Source organism: Indicator indicator, chromosome 6 (assembly GCF_027791375.1).
Source record: "Indicator indicator isolate 239-I01 chromosome 6, UM_Iind_1.1, whole genome shotgun sequence".
NCBI classification, from domain to species: domain Eukaryota; kingdom Metazoa; phylum Chordata; class Aves; order Piciformes; family Indicatoridae; genus Indicator; species Indicator indicator.
The window spans coordinates 12850332-12873506 of record NC_072015.1 but is presented as its reverse complement, the minus strand read 5'-3'; the positions used below and the strand labels follow the sequence as shown (position 1 = coordinate 12873506).

The 23175-nt window shown below is 39.0% G+C and overlaps 1 protein-coding gene across 1 annotated transcript; it reads left to right on the top strand.

The window, feature by feature from the left end:
* The first annotated feature begins 1739 nt into the window (after nucleotides 1–1739).
* Nucleotides 1740–8133, top strand: PRL (prolactin). Its single transcript, XM_054381596.1, has 5 exons — nucleotides 1740–1767; nucleotides 3299–3480; nucleotides 3844–3951; nucleotides 5864–6043; nucleotides 7942–8133. The coding sequence occupies exons 1-5, from the start codon at nucleotides 1740–1742 to the stop codon at nucleotides 8131–8133; spliced, it is 690 nt and encodes a 229-aa protein (XP_054237571.1).
* Nucleotides 8134–23175: the final 15042 nt, after the last annotated feature.

The following is a 23175-nucleotide window of genomic DNA, read 5'->3' as shown; positions in this document are numbered from 1 at the left end:
AAGGCTGCTGTAAGGTATCCCTGGAACCTTCTTTTCTCCAGGCTGAACAGTCCCATCTCTTGCAGCTTTTACCCATAGGGGAGGTGCTCCACCCCTCTGATCTTCTTCATGGTCCTCCTCTGGATCTGCTCCAGCACTTTGATGTCCTTCCACTAGAGCTGGATGCAGTATTATAGGTGGGGTATCACGAGAGCAGAGTAGAGGAGGAGAATCACCTCCTTCATCATGCAGCCATTTATTCTAGAGTTTTGGCTGTGTGTGGCCTTATTCTAATTGCTTTATCTGATTGCCAGTTTTCTGTGCTGTAGACAACAACAGCTTCATTTCCTCATCAGGGCCTCAACTGACAAACAAGATCCAGCCTGCAAGTGGAACAAATTGTCCTAGCAGTCACAGCCTAGAATTTAGCAGATGTAGATCACTTACTACTGGTTCTGATCTCTTGATGAAGCTTCAACTTTTATTGCTTCCCTAGGGGTGTCTTCTATGGTGTACTCTCTAAACACGCTATCTTTCTCCTCCCTTGTTTATCATTGCTTCAAGAATCATACCTATAGCTAAGAAATAATGAAGGATTCAGGGTTACATACATACCTGTTCCACAAGTATGGAACAAGTTGTCTAAGGGCAAGAAAATTCATTAGTGCTGTATGCCTTATTCATTACAATCATCTAATTTGGAAAGTCTTTTCATGGGTAAGTGGGCTTGAAAAACAGATGAGAGAGATTATATGTTTGCTAACATATTCATAGAGATGAGCTTCACACAACAAGAGAGCAGGGCCAACCTGCCAAGGCTAGTTTGTGGATTACCACAGACACATTAGATGTGGAAGCAAATCCCACTGCTTACGACAGCATAGGTTTTGTGGATGGTGGAAATGGACATCTTCTACGCAGAGAGTTTTCAAGTACAGAAAACAATCTCATGGATTTGTAGAGGGTTTTATTTAAAAAAAAAGCTAAAATGCTAATTTATTCATGAAATGTTTGTGATTGAACAGCAAGCAGACATCTTCTTTCTATTTAATTGCTGCAAATTATTTTTTTAACATAAGAGCTGCCTTCACTTTTCCAAACATCTCTCATTCTGAGGATCAGTTATATCATGGTTTTTGCTTTTTAATATCCTTTTTAGCTGTATGGAGCCATACACTCAGAATATTACATCTGTAATTTTACAGATGGTAACCTGTATTTCCATGAGCCTCCATTCCCTTTTTCTGGATAAATTTCAGTGCAGTTTTTCTCATGTGGACATTGTAAAATATTGTTTGCCTGTAATAAATAGCCAGAATTTTAGCATGGGCAAATTTGGAGAGATGAAGAAACAAGGAAGGATAAGAAAACAGTTGTGAAGAAGGGGAACAGCAGGCTAGAAACGTTGACAATACCCATCTCAAACTTGACAACTGACGTTTTCAAGAATCAACAGCATTTACACCTTATTCAGGGCAAAATTTTGGCACTCTTTTCATCCAACCACACCCGGGATCTCACAGCTGAATTTGTTAATGAAATTCTCTCTCACAGTTAAAAATATGAAACAAAAAATACTGAATATGAATGTGGAAGAAAGGCAATTTGATGTTTGTAATTATCGAGGTAAACTCCTCAACCTGTTGAATGTATGCAAAATGGACCTTGGGCAGTGTATATAAAAGTGGCATTGGCAGAGAATAAGAGCAAGTATTGAGACTTGTTTCTGGTAGAGCAACTCATCATATAGGATCCCTACCATGAGCTACAAGGGAGCTTCACTGAAAGGTAAGACTTTTGTCATCCACTTACCAATAACTTTCATATTTCTTTAAATTTAGATTAAATTAGGAAGTGACTGAAATGTATCAGCTCTAGAAACTGAGGTCTTACAGCCACCTAGTCTTCCAGTCATGGTAAGACTTACTTCCATCCCAAATATTTGGTGTTCAAAGTTTGGAATTAGAAAGCAGCTTAGTCTCTTTTTGGTTCAGTCTTTTGTCTACTAAGTCTACCTTTGCATTGGGCAGTGTCACTGAAAATTAGATTGAGTGAAGTGACACCTTCACATGAAGCACTGGATGCAGATTACTTTGCTACACCATTCAGAAGGCAGTGACTAAAAGTCATTATTCACAACTCTAGAATCGATGTTGTAATCTTGTAGTGAAAGTTTTCATAGTCACCTTCAACTTTGTGAGACAACAAGTTTCAAGTTTTCTTATTCATAAAATTATTCCCCAGAGTACTTTCCTAACTGTGGCGTGTACTTAGTCCATGGGGGAGAAGGGTAGCTTACTTCAACATTGTGTAAATGTACTTTTCTTGGCTTTAGACCTAGAAGGAACTTACCACACTAGGGACAGTTCTGCTGATTTCTGGAGAACACTTTAGTTTAGCATTTGAAATAAGTCTAGTGAACTAGTGAACCAATACAGGTAGCAGACCAGTTTCCAGAACTAAAACTCTCACAACACAGAACAGTGTTGTTTGAAAAAGCACATTAATATAACAAACATTGCCTTTTAATTTTTCCATTGCTTTTTCTGTGCATATTTTATTTCACCGAATAGAAAACTTGAATTTACTAATATAATAATTTTTAAACAGATCAGGTTTTATGTTTTAGATAATGAGGATTCCTCTCTATAAGTGTTCAAATCTTAGGAGAAAAGGCAAAAGTAGTCTCTTGATTTCTTAGCAGTAGGCAATTTAGGGTTAAACTCTAAACAGCAAAGCAGCACAGCTGCTGGAAATCTTCTGAAGGAACTCCCAGGACAATCAAAACCTTAAGAGAGTGACCTAACCACCCTCCCACAAAATTAGTTTAAACTCCAAATGTTTGCAATGAAGAAAAGAACCTGTGGGAAGAGGAGGAGAATAAAGAAAAAGACCAAACAACCAACCAAAAAAAACCACTCTAAGCAATCTATTTTCCAAACTTACGTAACTGTACAAATATAATTATCTATATATATTTATACTGTGAAGAAGTTTGATTTTTTTTTCCTCCCATTTAGCACTATGCAATAAAGTCTGGCTCAACAGTGAGAGACTTTGGAATATGGTGTACACTGCAAAGCAGGTTATTTTATCTCCTCAAACTTCATAGCTGGCTCTACTATGCAGTCATGATGACACGGTGGAAGGGAAAAAGGATAATAGAATTACAATGTTTCCCTTTTCCACTGATTTTCAAGAGCCAATACATGGACCCTGAGCCAAAATCACCCAGCATCTAGCCCTGAAATCTACTTCTAAATGCACATACCAGTCAGTGTGATTCTGTTGTTTTTTTTTAACTTTTAAACCTGAACAGGTTTGGTGGTGGTGGTCCTTCTGGTATCCAACATGCTCCTAACAAAGGAAGGAGTGACCTCTTTGCCCATCTGCCCCAGTGGATCTGTCAGTTGCCAGGTTTCCCTTGGGGAACTTTTTGACCGAGCAGTTAAACTTTCACACTACATCCACTTCCTCTCTTCAGAAATATTCAATGAATTTGTAAGTACTCTGCCTTTTCCTGAGAGTAAGAAAATACAAAATTGCAATTTAATACTTTAAGCACAAACATATGTTAGTATATGAAATCCTTCAATAAGTAAACAAGTATGACTGCTGCACAGTGATAGTCCCAGTGGTGACTAAGTCCATCTACAGTACTCTCCATTGCTAAGATCTACTAAAAGATACTATTCACATCATTCTTTATCTGTGGGACACGTCTGAGTTTGCTAGATGCCATAAACTTCTGACTTTTACAGCATAAAAGCAGTGATAAAACCAATGGAACAATTAATATAGCATTTGAACTGAAGCTCTTCTTACTTATCTGTTTCAATAATACCTGTCCTTGCTGATCTGCAGGATGAGCGCTATGCTCAGGGCCGGGGTTTTATTACAAAAGCTGTTAATGGCTGCCACACGTCCTCTCTAACCACTCCTGAAGATAAGGAACAAGCTCAGCAGATTCATGTAAGTCCCACTTCTAATGTCATTCAGTGTGAGATAAAGCAAGGGGAGGTGGGGAAGACAGAGGGTTAAGGAATAGATAGGCAGCATAGAGAGAGAGAGAGAAATCAGCTCAGTCGAAATAAAAAAAGCCAGGAAGAGGAAAGCATAAAAACCAAAACAAACAAATAATAAAAAAACCCCACCCAAGAATAGTGGATTCAGAATTTGCAGACTGTACAGAATATATAAGTACCAGCAACTTTCATCTTCCCTCCCTTTTCCTGTGTATTACACTCAGTCATTGCATCTTATTTCCAATTACAATATAACTTCATGGAGTAATTCCAGTTACCATGCTTGTACAGTACTGAGAACACTCCACCTCAGAGAATTATCTTTAAAAATCTTATAGACAATTATTATATTAACAAACATGAAAAAAATAAACATTTGCTGTGTAGGCAGTTTTCCAGTAACTGAAAACACTGACTTTAAAAAAAATGCTAAACGTATTTTTGTTGTTGCCAGTAGGCAAAAGTGTTCACAAAATAAAGAGAAACATGCGTCAATGTAATAATTACAAACCTAAGGGAAGATGTAGATAATCTTGCTCAGCCTATGTTCACAGATACAATTTGAAAATACTCTGGAGAACAAATAAGCACATCTGTATGAAAGGGGGTGTGCCAAGGAGAATTTTTCATCACTTTCATGTTGGTGATATCCTTTGCAATCTCAGTGTAGCCATCTTCTTGGTATGTCATTCAGAAATTCTGTTGGGGGCAATAGCACTCCCAGCGTTGGGTACATAACAAGTCTGGTTGCATTTAGAGCCAATGCATCTAGTAAAGAAGAAATGGATGAATACTGCCATAACTATAACCTTTATGAATTTGTATTCCCTACATTAAGGACAAAATACAAAATCAGAGAGCTGTAGTTCAAAGGGGAGGACAGAGACAAGTTATGCAGAAGCAGTAAAAGCTAATGCGTACCTTCCACTAAACCTTAAAAAAGAAAAGAAAATTGGTTTTTAAAATGTTCCTTGAAAATCAGATAAGGAGTTCTGTTTTGTTGAGTTTGTTTGTTGTTTTTTTCTTCACAGAGATGAAACACAGTTCTGCTTGCTAGCTTTTAACATGGAGAGGGTTTAATGGTGCTTTCCACTACAATACTATAGATGTTTGTACTAATATGGTGACAACAATGACAAACTTAAAAGCTGCAGTTGCACAGAGGTGATTGTCTTGGTTTTAGAGCAAGGAGTAAAGGAAAAAACGCTCCAAACAGGATTGGAAAGAATTGGACACCTAAGCGGAAGCACTATTCACAGCTGTATAGAACAATACAAAAACATACAAAATATGCAAATTCATATTCAGCCTCAGCCCAGTTCTCTCCAACCTGGGTTTTACCAAACCTCAGTAGGCCAGAACCTTCTAAAACCTCCCCACCAACCAGGCCAAAACCCCAGGCCTCAATGCCCCCCATAATCTCTCCCTGCCACCCCCCACCAACCAGGCCCAAGCTACATAGCAAAAAATAGGCAGGCTGCTCCCCCAAGAAAATACCAGAGATATAAGAGCTTAGCATGCTGAGAAGAGAGCAGACAAAGGAAAGGAGGAACAATTTTGCCTCTTTCTATAGGGGAGTGGATGCAGGATTATGGGAAAGAAATAACAAAAATTACATTTTTCTGGTGTCCATCCACTGGGTTATCTGGTCCATCTGGACGCCTGCTTTATGGTTAAGACATCCAGTCTTTAAACCCACAACAGTGATCTAAAAGAGTACATTCAGAGCACATTCAGGGACAGGTCCTGGAATAATTTCCTAAATCGCTATGTCTGAGGACATCTCTCTAACTGTCTCCTAATGCTGCCAGCATTTATCCTTCTTATTTTAACTGTCTTTTCTTAATGTGGGTGAGCAGCATGAAGAACTGCTGAATTTAGTACTGGGAGTGCTGCGCTCCTGGAACGATCCTCTGATCCATCTGGCTTCTGAAGTACAAAGAATCAAAGAAGCTCCAGACACCATCCTCTGGAAGGCTGTAGAGATTGAAGAACAAAACAAGCGGCTTCTAGAAGGAATGGAAAAAATAGTTGGACGGGTATGTATTATGTCCATCACATCCATCCTTCCAGCCTGCAAATGTGAGGAAGTAAACACATACAGTTATAGGTGCTCCCTATCTGGAGTAAAAAAGGAAACAGCAGATATGAAGGAAAAAAGGGGGAGTTGAATCAAGATAGCTTTTCTTTCGCTGTCTTAGCATTTCTAAAGCGAAAATGTGATGTAACTGGCATAGCATAATCCAGGGTGCTCTCGGTCCTGCTTCAAGAGAAGCTTGTAACCATCAGGACTGGTAATCATCAGTCTATATTTGAGTATTTTGAATTCGCAATCCTGGTTTTTAAGGGTCATGCCTGTGCTTTTTCACATACACAGATTTATATATACATTTTAGCATATTTATACACATCTGTATACAGACAGGTATTGTGTACAGTTTTCAGAAATAGATACTGTGTTTAAAGCTCTTCTGGAAGTCTGGGCTATTGCAAAGATGTGGCATACAGTAAAGTACTCATGATATCTCCCATTTCTGTTTTTCCATGCCATACAGGTTCCCCCCAACTCTGGCTCTGATTCGGTTCTCCCTACACTTGTAAGGGAGAAAGCCATTGCCTGACAAAACCCATACTTGAGAACTCCTTGTTATCAGGAATTGTTTGAAAGCTTTCCTGAATAAAATCAGATCAAGCTTGTTTATTTTTAAAGAGGCCTTTGCTAGTCCCTGAATACATCATTCTGTCAGTAAGCTAGATGCTAAGAAGAGGTTCTGAATTTACTGGCTTTTGCTTAGGCTCTGAACAGCATTAAGAGTGATACCATCACTAAATCTACCATTTTCCCCTGGATCACTCATAGTTTCTCTCTCTCTTTCAGTTAAGTGTCCCTTTACTCAGAAACTTTAGCCTATCCAGGCTACAAATGCATTTATCAGTGTAATCAAATATATTTCTGCCCTATATCTACATGTAAAAGTGTGCAGGCAAGATTCCAAGATAATGGTAGAAGTCAGGTACTGCTATAGTTACCCTGTCACCAACTTCTCATTCATGTTATTTACAGAAGGAGACTGAAGATGACTAGCACTAGCAAATTCATCAGTGTCAAATCTTGGGTTTGGGTCGTAGTAGGTCTGTCTCTTTTTAGCCTGTTGCTTAAGCTGAGTAATACAGGTTCTGCAGATAGTTCCCTATGTGCTTTTACAAAGTACAGCTGGTAGGAAATATGGAAGAAGCACAAGCACCAATAGGCATAGACTTCCTTCCTGCTATGAAAGGTAGATTTCTGAGACATGAAAAAACTAATGATTGACTCTTTCAAACAAGGAGACTTAAACCAATCTTAATCTCAGTAACTTACTATATGAGCTCCTACACATAGCATTGTAACATTAGAGGTCACTGTATCACTCAGCATTTTAACTTTTTTAAAATGGAATTTCAAGTAAAGTATATCTGAAAAGGTACTGTTGAGAGATTTGTCTGGTAACACATTCTTGAAGCTGCCTGTATCAGAACCTAAGAGCTAGACTGAGACACACCTGGAGATCCACACAAAGAAGTTCCAGGAACAAGTGGTAACAATGCCCTCAAGATGAAGGGAACCAAAAAGAAATGTCACCAATGAGTCCATGCACAAAGGCAGGTTTGATTTCTTTGCAAAGTCAGATTTCATTGGACAGTGACTAACCCACTAGTTCTCTTCAAGCAGTGTTAACACAGTTTTTTTACATATTTTAGCAAAATAATCTGAAAAATGATTTGACAAGTTCATTCAAAATCCATACGAAGACATAGAACATTATACAGAATACAGAAACACTCTACAAAGTGTACTCTGGAAACTAGCATTTCCTCAAGGACAGTGTTTAAATTCTCTGCTCTTTATCCAGTCAGATTCACAATCATTTGCCAGGGTACCATTTTGTGCCTCTAGGTTCATTCTGGTGAGATTGGAAATGAAGTTTATTCTCAGTGGGAAGGCCTTCCATCCCTGCAACTTGCTGATGAGGACTCCAGACTCTTTGCCTTTTACAACCTGCTGCATTGCCTTCGCCGAGATTCCCACAAAATCGACAACTATCTCAAGCTTCTGAAGTGCCGCCTAATCCATGACAGCAATTGTTAAGTACCCATGGGCCTAATCACTGAAATAATTCATCATGGTGTTTGTGTTGCTTTGCTACTTTTAATTGGAAACTTTATGAAAAGCCACACTGTATAGCATCAGGATCGTCAGTAACTTTCAGGCATGTTTGTGTGAATTTTGGCTGCAGCTGTTAACACCATTTATCTTGGAGTTTTAAAGTGTTATAAACTACTTGTATGACAAGAGTTCACTTTTCTGCCTACTTTCCTCCCCTAGAAGCATTTCAGTGATAACCAGATCATGCAGATACAAATAAAAATGTTATTAAATCAAAAAGTGCATAGCAATGAATGAAACATACCAGGTATGGTTTGTATCTTTATCAGTATCTTCTCTTTTTAGGAGCTCAGCCTCCAGTTACTGATGACAGGATATCTTAATTCTATTGCTCTATACCCTTCCTCTGTTAAAAGAGAAGGGGGGGAAAAAAGGAGGAAGATCTAAAAGCATTGCACCACACTAACTTAAACTAAAAGTATGGTCTCAAATCCAATCTACTTGGATTGATGTTTTTACTCTGTACAAAAACTGAGTATGGAAAAGAAAGTTAAGAAATCCATTCTGGGTGACACAGCTATTGACTCCCCTTGCAGTCCATGGAGAAAGAAGGCACATCTGGAATTTTAAGGACAGAGATCCACATGTACCCAATATTCTACTGACTGGTTGGTGAAGAGGTGTTTCCAAAGGATGGTTAATTATGCTTGAAGTGACTATCTGAGGTCAAAGGAACCAATAGATTTCAGTAAGTCCCATTAGGAAATGCTAGGCATACATACCATATCAACTCGTCCTTCACATTCCTCACAAGTAATGCAGTTGTTGCACTTGCTCAGAAAACTTTCAGGCTACAAAATGCATTAGATTCATAGATTCATACAATGGTTTGGATTGGAAGGAACCTCAAATACCATCTGCTTGCCACCCCCACACACACACCGTGACATGGGTGGAGACACCTTCCACTAACCAGGTTGCTCAAGGCCTCATCCAAACTTGAATACACCTGGGGAGGGAGCATCCACAGTGTCTGGGCAACCTGTTACAGTGTTTCACCACACTCATTATAAATAATTTCTTCCTAGCCTCCTCAATTTTGAACATATTCCCTCTCATCCTATCACTACAAGCCCTTGTACAAGCCCTTCTGAGCTTTTGTGTAGGTCCCTTTCAGGTACTGGAAGGCTGCTATAAGGTGTCCCTGAAGACTTCTTTTTCCCAGCCAGAACAGACCCAACTCTTGCACCCTGACTGCATAGGAGAGGTGCTCCAGCCTTCTGATCATCTTTGTGGTCCTCCTCTGGACCCTCTCCAGCAGTTCAATATCCTTCTTATGCTGAGGGCACCACAACTGGATGCAGTACTCCAGGCGGAGTCTCACAAGAGCAGAGTGAAAGGGGAGAATCACCTCATTCGTCCTGCTGGTCACACTTCTTTATATGCAGCCCAGGAGAGTGTTGGTTTTCTGGGCTGCAAGTGCACATTGCCAGATCATGTTGGTTTTTTTTGGCAACTGATGCCCCCATGTCCTTCTCCTCAAGACTGCTCTCAAGCCACTTCTAACCCAGCTTATATTTGTGTTTGGCATTTCCCCAATGCAGCTGCAGGAACTTGCAGTTGGAATTGTTGAACTTCATGAGGCTGTCTTGGGCCCACCTCTCAAACCTGTCCAAGTCCTTCTGGATGGCATCCCTTCCCTCCAGAATGTCAGCTGGACCACACAGCTTGGTGTTGTCTGCAGACTTGCTGAGGGTGCACTCAATCCCACTGGTAAAGAGGTTAAACAGCACTGGTCCAACCCCTGAGGGATGCCACTTGTCACTGGTTTCCATTTGGACGTTCAGCCATTGACCACAACTCTCTGAGTGTGGCCATCCAGCTGATTCCTTATCCAGCAAGTTGTCCATCCCTCAGGTCTGTACTTTTCCACTTTGGTGAGCAGGATGTCATGTAAGACAGTGCCAAATGCTTTACACAAGTCCAGGTAGATGACACCAGTTGCTCTTCCCTTATCCACTGATGCCATAACTCCACCACATAAAGCCATCAAGTTCATCAGGAATGATTTACCCTTGATGAAGCCATGAAGGTTACCACCAATCACCTCTTCTTCATTTTCCATATGCCTTAGCAGAGCCTTCGGGAGGATCTGCTCCATGATCTTGGTGGGCACAGAGGCCTACAGTTTTTGGGTCTCTCTTTTTTTTCTTTTTTTGAAGACTGGGGTTATGTTTCCTCTTTTCCTGAAGAAAAGGAAGCTGAGGGGAGACATTATTGCTCTCTACAACTGTCCAAAAGGCGGTTGTAGAGGAGTGGAGCTCGATCTTTTCTCACAAGTTGCAACTGATAGGACAAGAGGAAACGGCCTCAAGTTATGCCAGAGGAGGTTTAGGTTAGAAATTAGAAAAAAACTCCTATATCAAAATGATTTTCAAAGACTAGAACAGGCTGCTCAAGGTATTGGTTGAGTCACTATCCCTGGATGTATTTAAAAGTTGTCTAGATATGGTGCTGAAGGATATGGTGTAGTAGTGGCCCTGGTAGAGTTAGATAATGGTTGGACTTCATGGTCTTGAAGGTCTTTTCCAATCATAGTGAGTCATCATACAGCTTCAGAAAAAAGGAGCTTGAATTCAAACCAGGTGTTCATGGTGTGGCTTCCCACTAGACCAGCCTGCTGCATTGCTCCAGAGTTGAGCCAGCCTGGAGGAATAGTGAAACACCACAGAAGATTGGTTTGAGGGCTTAAGCCTCTCATTACTATAGCACAATAAGCACAGCCATAATAGGTATTTGCATAAGAGATGAGTATCAACTACTAGAAAGGTCTCATTTTAACCATCTCTATAAGGATGCAATGATGCTTGCATTTCTAACTACATATATATATATATATATATGTATATACATATATATATATATATATATGCATGTGTGTATATATATATATATAGAATCATAGAATCAGTCAGGGTTGGAAGGGACCACAAGGATCATCTCGTTCCAACCCCCCTGCCATGGGCAGGGACACCTCACACTAGATCAGGCTGGCCAGAGCCTCATCCAGCCTGGCCTTAAACACCTCCAGGGATGAGGCCCCAACCACCTCCCTGGACAACCCATTCCAGGCTCTCACCACTCTCATGGTGAAGAACTTCTTCCTCACATCCAGCCTGAATCTCCCCACTTCCAGCTTTATTCCACTCCCCCTAGTCCTCTCACTACCTGATACCCTAAAAAGTCCCTCCCCAGCTTTCTTGTAGGCCCCCTTCAGATACTGGAAGGCAGTATATGTACACATATATATAATGGTCTTTTAATTTCTTCATATATTCAATTATTGATTGCCTCAGGTTTTATCTGGATAAGTGTATACCAAGTCAATGTTTAATATATATAAAAGAATGTGTGCAGCAAACAATTTCCTTGTTGCACAGTCATAAGTGACATTTTTCTGAAATGCACAAAATGTGGGACATATGAAAGAGTAGTTTAACAACACACAGCTGCACAACACCACAGTCAAGGAGGAAAATGGATAAAATTTGCTAGGCGAAATGCAAGTGCCCAGACTAGAATTTAATCTGCTCATAATATTCTATTTTCTGTTATAATGCCAATGGGAAAGAAAAGCATTTTAAAGGGAAAAAAAAAAAAAAAAGAAAAAATATCCTTTGTAATTATCACAAGTGCTCAGAATTACAGTGTGAGTTCTTATTCAAAAGAAAACATGAATAATAAACTACTCTGTATTGAGCTGGAAAAACGATTATGTCTCGCTGAGTAAACTCCTACCTCAGAATCTCTTTAGAATTCAAAAGGAACTTGATTAATAGGGCAGACATTCATAATTTTACACTTACATGACTAGATGTAAAACAATGACTTTCATTAACTGCTTTAAAATTACAGTGTTAAAACAATTGTTCAAAACTTGCATGCACTGGCTTATTATAGCCTGTTTTAGTACAATGATGAGTTTTTAATTTCATAAAGAAAGATAGAAGAGACTGACAAAAAGAGATTCTAAACAACTGAAAAGCTCTCTGTTTTGCAGCTGTTTAACTAAAGTGGTATTTAAACGTGATCTGGTTAATATTCCAAGTCATCACAGATGTCACAGAGAAAGAAAAAAAGTCAAACCCTATGAACATATTCAAAGCTACACTTCCACTGTCAAGTGCCCTGGCACGGACAATGCCTTCAGACTCTGAATGTCCAAGTCACAGTACAGTCCAACTGGCAATTCTCTCTTTTTTTTTTTTTTCAGTTGCTGATAGAAACAATAGATTCTACCACACTAGTACTATGTTAATTAGTGTATGTTCATAAAACCTGAGCAAGTATTGTCTTTCACCCAATAATAATGGTTACATAGTCAATCTCTTATTTTATACAAAACTGAGTCTAGAACAAGCATGTTCTTCCAAAATGAAAGAAACTGATAAAAGGGTTTTTTCTAAGCATATTAACTTCTGGCTACTTCAGGCTTCCAGCACTCAAAATGGCTAGCTTTTAAACTGTTTCTTCAATACCCAAATCTGTTGTTTTTAAATCTCTGCTTGCTTCTTTACTTCTGTTCATTTAAGATTCCTCAGTGATAGGAATGGGAAGGAAAGTTCCAGGTGCTGGAATACAGATTTAGTTCTGATCCCTTTGGAAACAGTATTCAGATTTCTGTAGATCTAAATTTAAGATAAGACCTTGTGACACCAAATCTAAACAGTATGAAGTTCACAGCAATTAATCACTAAGAGCATATATCATGGAACACAGCAGAGCAACAGAGATAAGCAGAATCAAAATCTAACTTGCTGTTTGTGACTTCTGTCTGGACTCTAGGACAATATCCAACCACTGGAGCAAATAGAAATAATTTTGAGGATGATTTTAAAGCCAGTAAGGGAAGATTTTATTGACAGTATATGTGATCTGTAACAACCCTAACTAGTAAGGTGATGATCTCTCTATTATAGCTTAACTTACACTATACTTTAACTTGGAAACTTATCTGCACAACACAGTTGACCATCACAATATTATTTCAAAGGGCAATCCACAATTCAAATAACAAAGGATACAGTGTAGATACAGAAAGGATACATCTATCATCTAAATTTTATTTCTGAACAACTGAAATTCTCTGAGGACTACATTTTAAGCTGATTCTGCTTATTGTAAATGAAATACATAAACCAAACAACTTATGTTAGAGATGAAAACTCAGTAATCATAATTTTATATATATCCATACAGTATAGAAATCAAATATTGTGATCATGCATGGAAATAACATCATGGACAGGTACATTCCCACTGAAATTACTGGGTTTACTGATCTGTGAAGCTATTAACATATATGACTGTGTCTATCTCAAGCTCTTAGTGAGTTGTGCCTGGAAGTAACTTTGAAGACTGAAGCTGAGCCTCAGTGTTCTACTCAATTGAAATTTAAGCCTGGCTACACATGGGTTTATATTAAGTATTTAAAAGACATTTAAAACTACTTTTAAAACATAATGATACTTACTTTTTAAGTTCCTTATGCTTGTATCAAGCTCTAGGAATAAAGTTAATACAAAATAAACAGCAATCTTGAAAAACTGTAGGAATGTCAGCCAAAGTTTTCCAACTTTTTTTTCTGCAAACAGCTCAATGACTACCAGATAACATTTCAACAGTATCTATTATTATTTGGATTTTAAGGCTGTATTCAGTTATATCCCCCCCAAAATTAATCATTAAAAGAATGTATATTTTCTCATAGCAAATTTTCATTTCCTTTCATGTATTCAACTATGAGGAGGAAATAAGAACAGGTGAGCAATGATGCCTAATCTCCTCCAAACTATGTATTTTTTTTTTCTATACAGGTGAAAGCATTGCAAACTGTCTTATCTTTGGTGAGAAAAAGGCTCAGAGACTTCCCCTATTTATATTTTTTTAAGGTCTCACAGACACATTCTACAGAACACCAATAAAATACAATGCCATTTTAAATGAAAACACAGAGCACATCTTTCAATCTACAATTATTACGTGCACTGAGGGGGAAAAAAAACACTGTTGTGTATTTTGTCACTAATTCTTCCTCATATGACCATGTTTATGGTCTTTTAATCATCCAAGAAGTGCTAGAATCTCATGCTAACATTCTGGATTTTGAGGAGGAATAAGTGTTCTGGCATACTGCCTTCTAATTCATGCATCCAAAAGAGAACTGCAGGATATAATCAGTTTTTATCCCTTTCCTCATGAAGGTGTATATCAGTATTGGCCAGTTTACATCATTTTATTTCGCTTCCTAAGCACACGGGGCAAGTGGTAACAAAGTGAAAGGAGGCTACAGAGAGACTTTCAAGGTCACAGAAACAGTCTCTGGCTCAAAAAGTACTCAAATATAGCTAAATGAATGTTCATTTCCTATTTACTATTGACATTGAGTCTAACTAAAAGTCCTAGGTATGTGTCTTGGACAGAGCCATTTACTGGGGCTCCCTTTATTGCACAAACATTTTAAAAATTATGACAGACACGAGACAAAATTTGTTAAAGAACATTTTTTTCAACAAACACTTCTTTACATTTTATCTAGTCTGATACCAGAAAGTACTTTGCAAAGCATAAAAATTAGTAGTATTTACTGACAATATTTAGTAGTAGTAGTTCCTCAAAAATTCGCTTTTCCTGTCAAACATCACCACATTAATTATGGGAACACTTTTCCCTTTTTAATAAATGATAGGGTTCATTACACTGAAGAGTTCAAATCCCTTATTAATTCACACAAGTGACAGTGTGAGTCATCAAAAATGCTAAGAGCACTCACTGTAGCATATCAAAGCAGCTGTAAAAAGCACATCCTTTGTATCATATACCATGTTTCAGTTTGCAGAATACTAAATACATAACATACATGTGTATTCAATGAAAAGGAATTAGTCTGTACACTAAACATCTAACTCTAAAAAACACCTCTATTTACTGATGGAGGGTTTTTTCACATTAAAGATGACTACCTCCCTCCAGCTTTCAGTGTCAAGTTAGATGCTAATCACAGAATCACAGAATTAACCAGGTTGGAAAAGACCTTTGAGATCACCAAGTCCAACCTATCATCCAACACCATTTAATAACTGAACCATGGCACTAAGTGCCTCATCCAGTCTTTTTTTTTTAAACACTCCCAGGGACAGTGACCCCACCACCTCCCTGGGCAACCCATTCCAATGGCAAGTAACTCTTTCTGTGAAGAATTTCTTCCTGACATCCAGCCTAGAATGCCAGTGGTTGGAAGGGATCTCCAGAGATCGAGTGCAATCCCCCTGCAAAGCAGGATTGCTTAGGGGAGGTTGCAGAGTAACATGTCATAGAATCATAGAGTCATAGAATCAGTCAGGGTTGGAAGGGACCACAAAGATCATCTAGTTCCAACCCCCCTGCCATGGGCAGGGACACCTCACACTAGATCAGGCTGCCCAGAGCCTCATCCAGCCTGGATTGCAGAATTTTTTTTTTACATTATTATCAGAATTACTAGACTCACACTCATCAACCAAGTCATTGTTACTGTACACAAACACAGAACCAAAACCAAAAAAAAAGCTCTTTCCCAGCAAGGTTCTTCTCTGTTTACTTATAATTCAAACAGGCAGGAATCAGAAGCATGCAAAGTGTGGTACAGAACATAGCATGTCTCTCTGACATTCTTTTCACTCTTTTTTTAAGGTTTAAATAATTCCTGAAGTATATATAGATATTATTGTGCTTAACTTTACTGACTTCATGTTTGAAAGCACTGTGCATGCTTTGTAGGATTAGGCCAACAATCATACATGACAATAGGCCCTTTCTTTAGCCAGATGATTGAAATAACAATAATCTTCCCCAGGAATCATTCTTGGGAGATTTCCAGCCTGATTTCATGGACAAAAATAGTTCATATAGCTCAAAAAAAAAAAATTGCAAGCCTTTTGATGATTATCCAAGCCTAACTAAAGCCTCAGAACCTTTTGGATGTTCCACCATCCTGGACCTATAGCACATGTAATATAACTTAATATTACAAAAGTTACTTGAATTACTTTGATTTGCATGGTATCTTCATGTCAAAGCTAACGCAATAAGCTGCTCAGCAATTCTTTAAAGTGGCTTTTGTGTTATTTGCAAGGAGTCTGTTCTTCTGTGGCCCTGTAACATCAAAGTGAGAAAATAAAGAAGATTCTGTTCTTTATCATCTTGTACTAGAAAATACTTCATCATATTAGAAAATTCTTTCATGCTCTCTCAAGGGCCATGTGAAGAAAGAACGTGCAATGCACAGCCTGAATTTATTGAGAGATTACCTTTTGATGGATAGCACCATGAAAAATGTAAAGCAAAAGCACCAGAAATGCTTTGCAAGAAGTTTAGGATATCCATTTGTTTTTATTTTCACTTGAGATTCCATCTAAGTGAAAGTAAGGTTTAAGTGAACATAAGGCATAAAGAGACTCATGACAAAAAAGAAATCTTGAAGCTTCTAATACAGTGCTATACAGTAAGTGGTAGATAGTAGCATAGTTCTGTAAAGGATGTTTTCTGTCCCCTACACAACCCTCCTTGTCCATATAACTCAGAAAAAACCCACACACCACCTTAGTATCAAAGCATGAGATACCTTGTATAGCCTCTTTATCAAAGGGATTATGAATTCTGTCTTGGCCTAAATTAAGGGTAGTATATCTGTTGTCATGGCATAAATCTGGGGAGGAAATAGCAGAGCAAAGCTGTAGAATGACAGTGCCTTGAGCACTCTTGAACACCCACAACACATTTTAAAAAGATGGTCAAGAAATACCAAATGCTTTCCCTCAAAGCATGCACTGAATCATACAATCATATAATGGTTTTGGTTGGAAGGGACCTTTAAAGACCATCTCATGCAACCTCCTTGCATTGGACTGGGACATTCACTATGGTAGGCTGCTCAAAGTCCTGACCAACCTGATCTTAGATGCTTGTGATGATGAGGCATCCACAATTTCTCTGGGCAACCTATTCCAGTATCTCACCATCCTCACTGTAATTTTTTTTTTCCTTTTATCCAGTTTTAATCTACTCTCAGTTTAAAACCAGCCCCTTGTTAGTATGGGCCAAGACTCCTCTTTGAGTCTTGAAAGGTCACAATAAGGTCTCCTTGGAGCCTTCAATTCTCTAGGCTGAACAACCTCAAAGCTCTCAGCCTTTCACAGAAGAGGTGCTCCAGCCCTCCAGTTATTTCTTCGTCTCTCCTCTAGATCCATTCTAACAGCTACATGTCTTTCTTGTACTGGGCACCCCATGACTGAACACCTCAGAACCTAACTTATTAAACATAACCTTTCCACCCACCAGGTATTTTTAAGAACTTCCCTCATTAAATCTATGGACTTTAAAACGCTGATGGAATTGAACCTTAGCTCTGAGTTGCTACTTTAAGCAGCTATTACAAGGTAGGCTGCTGAAAGATGGAAACATTGAAGGATTAAGGTCATTTCACTACATCTCCATGGCCAGAAGAGGAGGCAGTTCTGAAGCTCAGTGCCAGTCATTGTTCACAGAAGAGCACAATGCTCAGCAGGGCATGTGGCACCTAATCTCTCCAGTGCTCTTCATCCATCCAACATGCTGCAACCACCTTGGACAGCCAACTTTCTAGGACCACATAGGCCTGGGTAAACTTCTGACGGGATGCAGAACGACAGCCTCGGTTTGAAGGGGATTAGCGACCCCAGCAACTGTGGGGAGAGGCTGGCCTGGTAAGGAAGGCTGCAGTGGCCCCAAGGTCTGATGGGGATTGCTGAGCAAGCCAGGCCTACCCTTGCCCCCACAGTGAGGGGCTTTGGGGAGCCAGAAGGAGAGGCAGGAGAATTTGTCATCAGGGCACAGAGAGCCAGGCTCTCATATACATTATTGTAAATAAGAAGGAGGAACAACCACAGCACCATTACACTTTCTAATTGAGAACATATAGTGGGTAGCAGGGGGTTTTGTGGGTTTTGGTGTGGTTTTTTGTTTGGTTTTATTTTTTTTTTCTGTAACTGACAAAATCTGGCAACAATGTACAGAGTAAAAAGTGACATTTTGACTCTAAGGGAGGAATTATTTGCGATTTGTTTTGAACAGAAGCTTAGTTCATGTCAGATGTGAACCTCCAGACAATCATTAGTTTAAACTGCCTGCTATGTGTTTAAAAATTTCAGTCAATTTAGAAGTGATCTGAATTGCAAATGGAATGGTAATAAGCCATTAGGGAACAACATATCCCTCTTTCACAGTTGCAGCCCTCTGCTTTAAGGGGCCTTGACTGCACTGAAATAGGAAAATAACACTGTAGTCATACATGTTGCTGACAAACATGGAAAAGGGGGTCCAAGCTCATAAAACAGCACTCAGAGAAGATCAGGAGGCACCACAGGAATGAAGAAATAGGAGTAGCCCCTGCTTTGAACAAGAGACAGTAGTCAGTTTTGCACAGGAGAAAAGCAGTCAGACTTCCTGATGGCGCAGTAAAACACAGGCCTGCCACCTGACTGGCACTTGGTTATTTTGATTTCTGAGGATCTGAGGCATTTCTCATCCCCTGTGAAGCCATTTTTGTGAATGAATGTAGGCTTTGCATCACCTCAGGTTTTATGCACAAAGCTACCTCTATTTCCTCAGAATTATCTGTCTAAACTGTCTGTGTTCAAATGAATGGGAAGACCCATTTTTTTTTTTCCAGTTTTGAGCATTCAGCTTAAGGCAGCGCTCTGCAATACACACATCCATTGACTAAGAGGAGACCTGTGCAAGTAAAGCATCTTTTAAATGACTGCATTAAGCATTTTAGGTCCTATCCCAAGTTTCTCTTCCCACTGAAGACCTTCATAAATCACTTGCTAATAGTTGTTTCACAGGTGGAAAGACTTTTGCAGCCCTATAGCCACTCCTGGGTCACATTCACTGGGTTTTTTTACGCTGACTTGCAAAACTGCCTACTTTATAAACCTCATCTATTTCATGGTTTCTTGAGCCTGCAGCTGAGGCTGACTCTATGTTTCACCAAACCAGCTGATAAGCAACCTGCTATCTTTATTCAAGCAGACTCCCATGCAGCTATGATGAAAAGAGTATTGCAGATTTCTGTTCTGCATCTGCAGAAGTTGAATGTTTGTACCTTAGTACCAACCAGTGCAGTACCTGTTTCTGCACCACTGGAAACTCATGCAACCCGAACAGTTTCCTAATGGGTTTCTGGAACTCCTTTCTCCCCAAATCTATATGTCAAAATACAGCTCCTGGACATTTTGTTTCTAGACTGCTTCTTTTCTGATGGGGGGGAATAGCTCAGAGACACCTACAGGGAATAGCTCAGAGACCACAGAGACTCTGCATAGTTATCCCATGGGAAGTCCAGCTGACCCAAATGCTGCTGTGTTAGCACACATGTTGGACAGGATTTTGGCAGAACATGCCTTCGTCCTTCAAGAGTGTTAAAGTGGATAGTCCATTAATTCCTTCACGGCACATTCACTCAATCCCCTCTGCTTTTCAAAGATAACACCTTCAAATTGCTGACTGCAGGTGAATTTGGATAACACACCACATCTCAGCTTTCCTAGAAGGTTCCTATCAGCTTCTGTCCAGCTGGCAATATGCTAGAAAGAGGATTGCTTGCACAGTACCTTTGTTGAACTGCCAAGCAGAAGACAGGAAATGAGCACAGCCAGATAGGTCAAAGTTAGACTGCTGAAACAGAGACTGCATATGCAGCAGGGAGTTAAACAAGGAAAATACAACTCAGGTAGAACTCTGGGAGCAGATGAGTAGTACAGGAGCTTGATTGACTAGCTTCCCTATGAATACTGAAGAAAGCCTCTCAGCCTGAGCCTCTCTGCATCAAACTACCTGCTAGCACACATCTAAAACAATATTTGCATAAGTTAATTCTATTGACAACCTTCTAAATTTTTGTGTGTATATGTATATATAAATATGCACATGTATAACTTACTCCACTTTGACACTTGGAAGAATTTCTATTGCATTAATATATATATTTTTTAAAAAATCCAATATTCAAGATTTCATGTAAAAAGGCTGTGACAATGTGAATAAGTTTCAGACAAGGAAAATTAGAGATTTTGCTTTGGATGACTTCTTCAAGAATTGGCACACCGAAAACTACTTGAACTTTGTGTAAACCTGCCAGTAATTCTGCACCAGCAAAACTGAAGAATTCTTTTCTGGGAGCACAGCAGACTGTTTATCTCCCTCAAAGGTACATGAAGTAAATTAATCTTTTCCAATTATAGTTGCAAGGTATATTTGGGGTAACAATTCCTTGTTTCATATGTACATGTGTGGGGCTTCCACTCATTTTGGTGAGATAAAACACATTTCCAATTTGGATCTTTCAAAAGGTCTGACATTCAGGATTTATTATAGCAAAGATTAAGAACAGTCCTTCTGAACTCTGACATTTAAAGACTCACTTCATTCAGAAGTGATATTATGACATGGAACAATTAACATATTCCCAGAAGTGTATCATTAAGCAAAAAAAATCCTGTGATAAGTAAGAGAATTAAAGATGGCATTACATGTTAATTCAGATGGAAATGCAATAGTTAAATACTTCCACATCTAAACTCTAGCTACTAAAATTTTCCCTTGCAATTGCAAGGTAACATAAGAAAGAATATTTGAGCTTTCCTGACATCACTTTGGCTTTAGGTGAGGCAGTGCACAAAACAAGATACTCAGAATCTAACAAAATATTTTAACAAGGAAGAAAACAAACAACAAATCAGAAATCTGTTGCTCTCTGCTGCTTCTTTTTAGTGCCTTTAGGCAGTTATGTATTTTTATATGCTTAGAGGAGGTATTCAATATTCATTCCATCATACTCTGGCAAAGTGTGTACATGCCAAAGTGCATGCTATACACATATTTTATTTTCCACAGACACATTGTTTAATTGCCTTAAGTGGGTTCTTGCATGTGCAAGTTACCCCCTGCACATACACCTGCATAATCTGACAGTTTAAAAATAGAAGTTATACATATGAAAACTGTTTGGATTTGCATATCTGCTCCATTTACACTGGAAAACTGACTGCCATGTAGAAGCTTCTTATCCTTACTTGACATGTGTCACAGGCCAAAGATCTGCAGTTGTATTTACCAAAAGGAAATCAACAAAAGCAGTGGAAGGTATGAGCAACTTTGGAGATGTGATTTCTTAGACTTTTAAGCATGTGTGTGTGTGTGTGTGTGTGACAGTCATGTACTTTTTGTGTCAGATATTTGGCTATCTAAATATCACTTTTCACATAACACAGTTGTGAGAGCATGTAGTATAAATTGCCATGTATCAGTTATGAAAAGAGAGTCATGTGAATGGAATCTGCAAGACAAACAATCATCTCTTGTCTGCAACAGAGCATAACCCAAACACAGAGTAATATTCCGGTTTGGTTAAGGAAGACTGCTACAGGAAGCAAAATCTCAGACCAACATTCTTTCCTTGTGTGGATACTCCTCTTGACTTCAGTGGAATGGCTAATATAATATGGTATAAACAATCAACACTATACTTCAGTCTCCAAAGAATACCAACACAAATATCTGATATTAACATGTTTAAAAAATAAAGAAGATAATATTATTGTCAGTAACGCCGACCTGACTTACTTGAAAACAGAAATAAGGAAAGCTTAGTTCTTTCCATTAGCTAACTGGGCCACAGGTTTCAGCAGAGAGACCAGGCCACCATCAGCTACATAAAGTTGACACAATACAGAGTAGACAATTCATGAGAGGAAAGCCATCTATACTTTGTCAGTGCAAATCTGAGCCAAGTCAAGAGCAGAATTCTCCCCTCAGAATAATTAATATTGTATCTCTTAATGCACTCTACAGGTAACACAAAGACTCTCTGGCTCCATAGAAGGTTCACAGCAAAGCCACAAAAAAAATTGATATATATGCTTCACTAGGACTGGATGCATTACCTATGTGAGATTCGGCACTGAGATTGTCCTCCGTGTTGATAGTCAGACTAGATTCTAACACAGGATTATCCTCACTCACCTTGTGCAAATCCTTTGGGCTAGTGGCAATTACATTATTTTGACAAAGAAAAGCAGTCTATAAAATTGGCAGGAACTATAGTGCCAAAGTATCAATTCTCTCAAGCAAAAGCAAACAAAGGTTTGGGCGATATGCCAATCATGCCTCAAAAAACACAGTTCTTGAGAGTAGGTTGCTGCAGAAATCTTTTCCATAGAAAGAAGTTTTAGTCAACATATTCAAGGTTCAGATTGTGAAAATTGGTTCTAAACCTGTGTGTATCATTACTCCCAGGTATCAGTTTCCTAACCAGCCATTCAAATGGTAAACACACCTATTCTAGAAATGTGTGAGAATAATGAGATACACTCATTTAATTAGATAGGTTTCATAGCCTTTTCCAAAAAGAGGACTTATAAAGAAAATCACTATATACTGAAATTGATTCAAATTCTTCCAGGGACCAGCAAATCCTTACCTCAGTACTCCTAGACAGAAGACAGGGAAGTTTTGAAGCCAAAGTCCCACCTCTTACAACGCTTGATGATTCTGGAGTACCCAAGTTCATCCATCCAATCTGCTCCATGGAGTCCTGATGATGAATCCATTCTATGCCTGCTGTGGTGGACAGAACGTGCTATGCCTTCCATAAAACTGGACCTGAATGTGGGATTGCATAGAAGAGGTAAGGCATAAACAGAGTTGCACATAGCCCCATATGGTTTCCACAAAAGAAGGGAAAAATCAAGGCAGCTGCTTTCCATAACCAGCACCTGGATGTGGGAAGAGGAAAATCTGCATGAAGAATGTCTCCTTTATGGGTATCTACAGAATTCAATCCAGCCCTTCACTTCCCATCTTCTGAACATGAGAAACGGTAGAATACTTGGAGATATGAGATAATGTGCCTTAGGGCTAGTAACGGAGGGAGGTGAAGGTAACAAC

Coding starts and splice junctions, on each gene's coding strand:
- PRL (XM_054381596.1), top strand. CDS start 1,740: ATGAGCTACAAGGGAGCTTCACTGAAAG. Junction 3,481..3,843: donor CAGAAATATTCAATGAATTT/GTAAGTACTCTG, acceptor GCTGATCTGCAG/GATGAGCGCTATGCTCAGGG. Junction 3,952..5,863: donor AACAAGCTCAGCAGATTCAT/GTAAGTCCCACT, acceptor GTGGGTGAGCAG/CATGAAGAACTGCTGAATTT.